General features: G+C 38.7%; 1 protein-coding gene across 1 annotated transcript; it reads left to right on the top strand.

Moving 5' to 3' along the window:
• Nucleotides 1–3,294: 3,294 nt before the first annotated feature.
• On the top strand, nt 3,295–10,546 carry LOC108491644 (cGMP-specific 3',5'-cyclic phosphodiesterase-like; the record flags this gene model as incomplete). Its single annotated transcript, XM_017802425.1, has 5 exons — nt 3,295–3,307; nt 3,572–3,678; nt 6,365–6,436; nt 8,424–8,513; nt 10,409–10,546. Coding segments are annotated over exons 1-5 (420 nt in total), but the record flags the coding sequence as incomplete, so codon positions are not given.
• Between the last annotated feature and the right edge of the window lie 30 nt (nt 10,547–10,576).

The raw sequence follows: 10,576 nt of genomic DNA, 5'->3' as shown, positions 1-10,576 counted from the left end.
GATCCTCACTATGGAGAGTACCTCACGCAAGCTCCACTGGAGGTGGCGTGACAACCAATATAATTTTTTAAGAGTCCATATGTATAGCTAAAGGCTACCTAACAAGCAACAATGCCAGATAGGAGATACCTTCTTTTGAGTTGTTGGCCAGGGTGGCCCAAGGGACTCCAAGATAGTAACCCAGCAGAGAACTGGGAAAATGAACAGCAGACCCCAATCTTATCTAAAGGGATATTGACAACCGATCACTGCTAGATGAGGAACAGCTGACCTTCCTAAAACAAAGACCTCTAGACAGACTGACTAGATTCACCAGATGGACAAGTAGTGGGGAATGGCCTGGGGTGCCGACCACACAGCGGACAGTAGCAGGGATATCAGAGTATAACGGCTCTAGTTGGGGGAGGGAGGCTATGGGAGGGTACCTTCAGGGAAGTGGGTGTGTAGTTGAATAATATGGTTTGGGATGTTCTGTGTGATATACACACACAGAAAAAAAAATCAACAAATTTTTTTAAATGTCTTATATTTGAAGAGGAAGCATGGAAATTTACATCATGTTAATTAGTAGAGGTGGTGAACATTACCATTGAAATCTACCCGATGACTTTATAGACATACACAGGCACCAAGGATCCAAGAAAACTCATTCAATTTTATGTCTTACAGTTTTTATACTGAGTTCAATATTGCATAACTGTAATAATTCAACTGTGAACCTAAAAATTGTATAGCCACTTTTGAAAGAGCTGTGTCTTTGCTTTGGAAACTGTTATTGGGCATGTTAAAGCTGTAATGATAGACTTCTTCTTAAAAAATAAAAAATAACATTTAAAAATGTAGGAAATAGCATATCTTGAAATGGAGATCTTCTTTAAAGAGTAAAAACTCATTCAATTTTATATCTTAGAGGGTTTATACTGAATTCAATATTGTATAACTGTATTAATTCAACTGTGAACCTAAAAATTTACAGCCACTTTTGGAAGAGATGTATCCTTGCTCTGGAATGTGTTACTGAGTATGTTAAAGCTGGAATGAAATGCTTCTTCTAATCATATGGTTATTAAATCTTTTTAATTAAAAAATAATTCTTCAAAGCATAAAAATTTGCTCCTTAATAATTAGTAGATGTGAAAAACATTACCATTGAAGTCTACCTGATGACGTTATATGCATGCACAGATGCCAAGGAACTCAGAAAGTAACCAGCTGTGACTAGTAATAATCAGATATATAGAGATTAGAAATGCATGTGCAAACATCTTAGTGTCAATTTCATTAAAAATGAATTTTTCTGTATAAAACTGTATTTTAATAATGAAATGGAGATCTTTTTTAAAGGTTAAAACCTTATTTAATTTTATGTCTTAAAGGGTTTATACTGAGTACACTATTGTTTAATTGTATTAATTCAACTGTAAACCTAAAAATTTACAGCCAACCTTGAAACAGACACATCTTAGCTCTGGAAATTGTTATTGAATATGTCAACGCTGTTGTCATGAAATGCTTCTTCTAATTGTATGGTTATTAAATAAATAATTAAAAAAGAGAAAAGGAAATTTGTCACGGTTCAGTGACCACAATTCAAGCCTGATGGGCTTGGGTATCCCAAGGTATAGGTGCAGAAGAAATCAGGAAGCAGGGGATGCAGTGGAGTGTGGACCAATGCATGCTTTATTCTAAGAAGCAACCTTATTTATAATAAAACAAGAGGAAGAGAAAAGTTCTTCTCAAGCCAAATGATCTCATTCTGACATTTGCAGTACCTTCCTGACCTTTACAATATCTTCAAGTTCCCAGGGCTCAGCCCTTTTTGGGATCTTATCTATCTTTGTAGCTTTATTATACAAGCTTACTTATGTACCTTTAATAGGGTTCAAGGAACAGTCAGTCTTATTATAAGAATAATTTGCGATCAAGAACATTCAGGTTCCCAAGGAACTGAGGCCTCCCATTCCAGCTCTGAGTTGACTTCAGATCAGAGCTCAGGCCTTCACAGAAATTTTCAAAGGCTTTCTTTTACCATTAATGTATGTCTTTTAAAAGCTCTGTCACAACAGAGCATCCATTCTATGGTGCCCTGACCAGTGCAAGAGGATTTATTTTCTTTTTATTTATGTTCTGTCTTTAAAAAAGACAGAAGACCTGAAATGAGGTGAGTAGGGAGGTGGGAGTGGGCTAAGAAAAGACGGGCATGGGGTCTGTATATGATCAAAATACATTCTATGGAATTCATGAGGAATCAATAAAATATTATTTAACAAATACAATTAATTCTCAAGACACTAGAAGGCAAGATGGAGGAAATAAAGATAAATATATTGAGTTCATTTAAATCCATGTTATTGGTATTTACAAATGTTGGGAAAGATCAGGGCTAATTAGTTCATAGCAGTAATTACTTATAGGACAACAAATATAATTATTAAAATAAAAGTTACATTTTAAACATTTAGAAAAATTAAAATGATGAAGTTTTTATTCCATATTAATGGAATAAAAGAAATAATATCTCATCCAGAATAAAGGAAATGTGGACAAGAAAACATTAGAATATAAAAATACTCAGAGATATTCTTGAAAAGATAAGATTCACAAATTTTATATGTAGTTAAAAAAACGAATTCCTTGTGGTACTATTGCCTTACAGTGCAATATGTATTTTAAACTATGGTTATCATGGTTTAAAATTTTCCCAACACTGTATATTTTGTAAATAATAAGCTTTGTTTAAAAATGAGTAATAAGAAAGTAAAATGAGTCAGACTAAATTAAACTACAAATGTAAAAGCAGAAATTCCAATTGATATCACAGCTATGTAATAGATCATAGAAGCTGATGTTGAGATATAAGGCAATAATTTGTGTGGCGCAGATGAAATGGATAAATTCCTTAAAACTTACATCATGCAAAGAAATAATTAGGAAGAACTTGAACATCTTAGGAGAACAATAATCAGTACAAAGTGTGATTCAATAATGAAGTCTTTCCTCCAATGAAAGTCCAGAAGCAGATATCTTCTGTAATCTTATAAAACTATAAATAAAAACAAAACAATTGCAAACTATTGAGAAGCAATGCCAGCATTTCCTTAACACAAAGTCAGTTATGGACACAAAAGAGTAACATAGATCAATATCCACGATGAACATAAGAAAAAAAACAGAACCTCAATTACAAGTACCAAACTGGACTCAATCGTATACAAAAGATAATTTTTTTCTTTTTCAAGTGTTTATTTTATTGAATTTATGCAGCCATTGTCCCAGCCCAGTATAGAATACACCATGAATGTGACAGGTGAGGAATCCAGGCACAGAGACGTGAAGAGGGCTGGATGACCTAAGCCTATACCTAACTGAATATATTGGTTTGGTAGAAAACGGCCAACCAAAATGATTTGAGGACTATACAACTACTCATGACTCTGAGACTCATGTTGTGGCTGAGTAAAATAGATTAACTTTTTTCTACAACTGGATAGGCTAATTAGGTGATTCTTTGAAGGAAGAATCACCTCTTACATTGTTCCACCTCTTACATTGACATCTGCCATGTAATTAGATGAGAGATACCTTAAGGACCACATTGTGTCCTCCTCGGTCATCTCCATCGAGGTCCTTATCTCCAACTACATCACACTAGTGGTAAATCAGGTCCAAGAATATGGGGTACAGCCAATCCTCACCACCACCCAAATGTCCCTGCCCACCCCAGGGTTCCCTCTGATGTCCTCTTCTAGTGCTTAATGTACTTCTCTTCCAGAGGATCTGAATTTAGATCTCAGCACCTAGGTCCAGGTATCTGATGTCCTCTTCTGGCGTCTGAGGTCCCTGCACTCATGTGCACATAGCACTCCCCAATACACGTAATGAAAATAAAATGGTTCTAAAAACTATTTCCAGCAGTCTATTGTTACGTTTACAAGAAAATCTCTTTAAATAGAGTACTCTTTTGCAGAAATAGACACAGAAAGCTAAGTGACTCGATTTCGGAACAAGATTCCATTAGGAAGTATTTAAATTTTTATTTATTTATGTATTTTTATGTTTATGAGTATTTTGCCTACGTGTATATAAGTGAGTGTACCCATGTATGAAATGCCTATGGAGGCCAGAAGAGGGGGTCAGATTCCCTGGAACTAGGCTTACAGTTACAGAGGGTTGTTAACCACCATGTGGGAAGCAAACCCTGGTCCTCTGCAAGAGCAGCCAGTGCTCCTAACTGCTGAGCTCTCTCTCACCCTATTTTAAATTTTTAATATCAGGTCTTTGGAATCATTGTTGAATATCTTTTCCATATTATCACAGAACCTGTTGGGTCTGTCTCATCATCATCGGCATCATCTTTGTCGTCAGGAGTGCTGGGTGCCTCAGTCGGTTTCACTCAGGTGGTTTTTGGGGTACCCCCACAACACCCCAGTGGTGACATGGTTTTTTAGAATGGCCAGGAGGGTGAGCTGTAGCCTAGCCATCGTTCCTTCCGGGGTGGGTCTGCACACCAACAAGGGCTGTGGTGTGATCCTTGGCGCTTGGATCAAATGAAGTCAGGGAAAGTTGAACCAAGGGCAACAAAAGCAGTTAGAATAAGTGAATAATTCTGCTTTTTTATAAAATGCACTAGCCTTTTACCACATAATAAAGAGAGGGAGGAGGGAGACAGTGTTGGGAGAACCAGAAACCTGCCTATCAGACAAGAATGTAACTCCCTTTCTCTAATACCTTCTCCTAAAGGAGAATTTTACACTTTCTTTCTTTCTTTCTTTCTATTTATTTATTTATTTATTTATTTATTTATTTTTGTCTTTTTGAGACAGGATCTTCCTGTAGCCACAGCTGGCCCAGAACTCACTATATAGAACAGGCCGTTCTTGAACTCACAAGAGATCCACCTGCCTTTGCCTCCCAAGTGCTGGGATTAAAGGCGCTTGTGAACTTTGCATTTTCTCATAGGTAGAGATCCATAATGAGCTGAGAAAACAGAGATGACCCTTCTGTACAGAATTAAGACAGCATTCCCCTAAAGTGTTTATCCTGATGATTCTAAATTAGGAAAGGAAGGAAAGGGTAGAATTCATATTGAGAGAGAGGGCTGAAGTAAGTTGAAAGTCTTTCTTTATAAAACCAAAGTAATAACTCCAACTGAAGCTAGACCTAGACAGCTGGTATAGGTTGTGCTGGACGCTTTAGTGTCAACTTGACACACCTGGGTTGACAGAGCCTGAATTGAGGAATTTCCTCCAAGGGACTTGCCTGTGGCCATGTCTGTGGGTCCACTGTGGGTGGACCTGTGCAGGTAGGCCTGGTTGTATAAAAAAGCAGGTTGAGCATGGGCCAGGGGAACAAGCCAGTAAGCAGTGTTCCTCCATGGCCTGTGCTCCAGTTCCTGTTTCCAGGTCCCTGACCTGAGTTCTTACCTTGGACTCCCTGATGAACTGTGACCTGGGAGATGTAAGACAAATAAACCCTTTCCTCCACAAGTTGGTATTGGTCAGAGTGTTTTGTCTCAGCAGTGGAGAAACAAACTAGGGCACAGGTCTTGCGGAATCTTCTGTGGAACTCAAGGCATACCGACCAAGTTTAGCCAGTCAGCTTTAGGACAGTTTATCTTCCACTTGCCATCTGACCTATGTGGAAGAAGGCTTGGCCTTAATTCCTGTTTGCATTTTTCAGTAACCTCTTTTCCTAAAAATAATTCTGCTGAAGGTCAAATAATGTTCAAGGGCAGAAGTTTAAAAGATGTTGAATTACATTCCTGCATTAGGAATTCTTGTCCACTAACAAGTCAACTGTATTCCTTCTGCAGTTAGCCACTGGGTCCTGTTTTGTTTTTAGTACAGGAGCACTTAGCCCTTTTGAAATGGTTGCAATTAATGTAAAATGTTTGTTTTATTAGCCTTTTTTATTTGAAATGTAAATAATTTTTCTGCTTTTTCATACTCAAAAGTAGTACAGAATATTGTGCTTAACATAATCACCAACTAGTTCATTTGAATGCAGGGTGAAGCCCCAGAATCCAAGAGTTTAGGCTCCACGAAGTTAAGGACATTAGCACTCTAAGAATAAAAGACTGCTGAGCGCAGTGGTGCACCCCTTTAACCTAGGAGAGGCAGGAGGATCTCTGTGAGATTGAGACCAGGTTGGTCTACATAGTGAGTTCCAGGCCATCTGGTACTGCACCCAGTGATACAGAGCTCACCCAGAGCCTAGGTTTAACTTTTCATCTTTGTTTTTGTTTTTGTTTTTTTGTTTTTTGTTTTTTGTTTATACAGCATTTGTAAAATCCTCCCTGTAAACACAGTCACTCAGAAACTGTAGCCAATGAATAAAATGTGTCACTTTTGTCTCCTTACCCCAGGTTGTTGGTGTAGCCCAGGCCATCAACAAGAAATCAGAAAATGGTGGGACATTCACTGGAAAAGATGAAAAGGTACAAAACTTAGGTGTGGAATGATGCCAACTTAGATGCTTTCTCATTACGGTGTATCAACCCCTTGAGTTAAGTTTTGAGGAACTGACTGACGAAGAAAAGCGTGGTGGCTAGCAGTATTTATTTGGCTCACTCGTGTTGATTTGACTCCAAAGGGCCTGAGTGTCAGAGGAACCGTGCTCCCAGCCCTCCTTGAGCTAGGTGCACACCAGGGCCACACAGAAAGGTACTCCTGGTATTTAACCATCTCATCTGCTGTCAGTGCTGCTGTACAGAGGCTCACCCATGAGAAAAAACAGTATTGCTCTTAGCTCAGTGTAGAGAGCCGTAGGCCCCCACCCCAGGAAATAGCAAGACCTGGTTCCTGGCAAAGCTGTTTTCCAGACATCAAGGCTGACCTGGTTTGAGATTAACCAGCACAAACATGTTGTTCTAACTCGGGCACTTACTGCTTGAGAGACTCCCTCATTTCTCATGGAACTGCCTAAGAAATTTTTGCATTACTTTGTAATCATGCAAATGTAACCTCTTAATTGATTTATAACCTTACTATAGAATTGTGGTGTTACTATGGAATTTACTCTGTGATCATTTGGTGTGGTGTAATTATGATAATTGTTCTGTTAATAGAATTGCTCTGCCTCAATAGATTTATCCCTGCCAACTTCCCCCTTCCCTCTCTATAAAAACTGTTCCTTCTCCATCAATAAATGAGACTTGATCAGAAAGCCTGTCTTGTCTCCATTCTTCGTGTCTCTTGTCCCTTTCAGTCCCCTCTCCTCTCTCCAGGTACCCACATTGACTGTCTCGTGGGTCGGGACAGCTCAGCACTCTGCACCAGCTGGAAACTGGAGGCTTCATCCTGGTAACGTGAATTTCCTAGTTCTAGAAACTTTGCACACAGACTTCAGGGCACCAAGGTGTGAATCAGAGTGGGTGATATTAATTTAGCTTCAGAAAGTACCATCTTTTATTATATTTCACACACCACACTGACACGCTTCCTTAAGTATGTTTATATCTTCATTCTGTCCATAGATTTATTACTCTGCCTATTGAATATGTGATGATGTGTATCGTCATAGCCCACTGCATTCCTACTGCCCCATGCCCGTGTGTGCTGATCCTCTGAAAGCTAGTTGGAGCTTTTGAATCTGAAAAACATTCAAACAAGGCAGTTAATTTTGTTTCTGTGATGTAGCTGTATTGGCACCTGTGTCGGCATAACAAGTGCCTTTTCACATCAGAGCAGTGCCCATCTAGCCGGCCTTCTGTGCTGCTGTTGACACCTGAGGCTACTTGGTAGAAAAGCATAATAGTTAGATCTGTTTTATGTCCACTATTTATTTATAGTTTGTTAAGGGGAACCTGTGGTGAATCAATTTGCAATTTCAGACTCCATAGATATGGTTAAATACTGCCATCTAAAGATGCGTTTTAATCAATAACTAGCATATAACTGGGCATACCACCTTATTAAAGTGTAATAGGGATGCCAGATTCATATTAAAAAGAATATATTTAAATATATGCAAACTAGGATTTCCGACCTTTATAACACTTAACTAACATTGCTATGGCCGATATCCTCTTAAATACATGAGCTTTCATTTGCCGTCATAGTAAATGAGCACCTGTTTGTTTGGCCTTAGAATAGACTTGAGTTTTCACATCATATACAACTGACATCAAACTTTGCACAGAGGAAGGTTATATATTATATAAAGAAGTCATCCTCTTAGTTCCCCTTCTCCTTCCCATAATACATGACATAAGGAGACTGCGTTAACACTTATCTCCTACATGTACCATTTAGCTAACACTTGGTATGACTGAGTTCCTAATTTTATGCGTAACAAGCATCTGCACTTTGGGCCTTTAATGTGTATTTCGACTGTAAGTATTTGTGGATGCTGTTGATGTTTCAGGCAGTGTCACTAGATGGTTTTATAGGAATTCTGACCTGCTCTTGTCTTCTGTCTTGTAGGACTTTGCTGCTTATTTGGCATTTTGTGATATTGTTCTTCACAAAGCTCAACTCTATGAAACGTCACTGCTGGAGAACAAAAGAAATCAGGTCAGTATGATTCCTTTTTTAAGAATTGGTTTTTGTTGTTGTTGTTGTTTTATGTGTGTGTGTGTGTGTGTATTGCTGCATGTAGGTAAGTGGACCCATGCCCGCGAAAGACAGAAGAGGCTGTCCGATCCCCTGGAACTGGAGTTATGGACAGCTGTTAGCTGCCATGTGCATGCTAGTATTCAAACCAGGGTCTTCTGCAAGAACAGTCTGTATTCTTAACTGCTGAGCCATCTCTCCATCCCCAGAATTGTTGTTTTTATCCAAGTCATGAATACACATAATTGAAATTCAAATTGCGGGGCTTCATTTTCTAAGCATTTCTAAGCAGTCTCTTCTTCCAGTTCTTTCCATAGTCCATGCTCAGTTCCTTAATCACTGTTAGGACAACAATCTTTGACTTGAGAGAGACTTACAAGCTGGGTATACATTCGTGTCATTAGTAATACTTCTGAGTCCCTGACTTGTCAACTGTAGACATCACCCAGAGGAACATCTTAGCATCCTTAGCCTCCCTTCCATGTCTTTCCCAACTCTCACTTCTCAGATCTATTTCCTCAGCTCAATTTTTTTCTTTTAAAGAATATTTTGTTTATTTATCAACTGTCGACATCACCCAGAGGAACATCTTAGGATCCTTGGCCTCCCTTCCATGTCTGTCCCAACTCTCACTTCTCAGATCTATTTCCTCAGCTCAATTTTTTTCTTTAAAAAATATTTTGCTTATTTATTATTTTTGTTTTCTTTATCTGTATGAGTGTATTGCCTGCATGTAAGTGCACCCATGTTGTGCAGTGCTCACAGAGGTCAGAAGAGGGTGTCTCTGTTTTCTTTTTATTTATTTATTTATTTTTATTTTATGTGTATGAGTGTTTCACCTGCCTGTATGTAAGTGCACCTGTGTGTGGAATGCCCATGGAGGTCAGAAGAGGGTATCAGATCCTCTGGGACTCAGATTTTCAAATGGTTGATATCCTGCCCTGTGGGTCCTGGGAACTGAACCTGGGGCTCCTGCAAGAGCAGCCAGTGCTCTTAAGCACTGAGCCATCTCCTCAGCCCCAAAGTCTCTTTCGTATGTCAGGTCATCCCATCGAGTCTGGAGATTTAAAGTACACCTTCAGTTCTGTGTACTCATTTTGACCATTTCCTTAATTATCACCTTGTCCACCCTCCCTCTTCTCTTTCAAGAACTTATGCTGTGACTGGGCATATAGCTCGTTGCTTTGGACTTTTTAAAATATATTTTTATTTATTTTTATTTAATCTGTATACATGTATTGCCTGCATGTATGTAAGTGCACCCATGTCATGCAGTGTCTAGAGTTACAGACAGTGTTAGCTGCCATGTGGATGCTGGGATTTGAACCTGGGTCTTCTGCAAGAACAGCCAGTGTTCTTAACTGCTGAGCCACCTCTCTATCCCTTGCTTTGGACTTTATACTTTGTGAAATATTGATAATGTTGGTAAAATTGATAGCAAAAGTTGACATCAGAAGTTGTCAGTAATAATAACCATCCATTTTCAGACAGATACTGTTCAAATTATTTTATAATCTGTATGACTGCCCAATATCCCCACTTTCATAAAAATTTCCCTAGGCTACCAAGGTAGCAGGAAGAATTAAAAACTGATTATTTTAACCTGAGAACCTGTGATCTTTCCACTATATTAACTAAATTAATGATCAGCACAGAATTTTGTTAATAAGCTAAGAGGAAGGAAATTTAATACTTGAGTTGAGTGTGAACTTAGTTATAGTCAACCTTAACCCGTGTCTTTAACCCACTCTGTTGCTTTTAAAACTCTAAACTATGTTATACTTGTCATCCTTTCTTGTCTAGGTGTTACTTGACCTTGCCAGCTTAATTTTTGAAGAACAGTAGTCATTGTCTAGGTGTTACTTGACCTTGCCAGCTTAATTTTTGAAGAACAGCAGTCACTAGAAGTAATTCTGAAGAAAATTGCCACCACCATCATCTCCTTCATGCAGGTGCAGAGGTGCACCATTTTCATCGTGGATGAGGACTGCTCCGTGAGCAGACTGTGGCTTTATCTTTAGCAC

This window comes from Nannospalax galili, unplaced genomic scaffold (assembly GCF_000622305.1).
Source record: "Nannospalax galili isolate Female #2095 unplaced genomic scaffold, S.galili_v1.0 scaffold3505, whole genome shotgun sequence".
NCBI classification, from domain to species: Eukaryota; Metazoa; Chordata; class Mammalia; order Rodentia; family Spalacidae; genus Nannospalax; species Nannospalax galili.
Note: the sequence above shows the minus strand (reverse complement) of the source record. Positions and strands in the feature narration are given on the sequence as shown.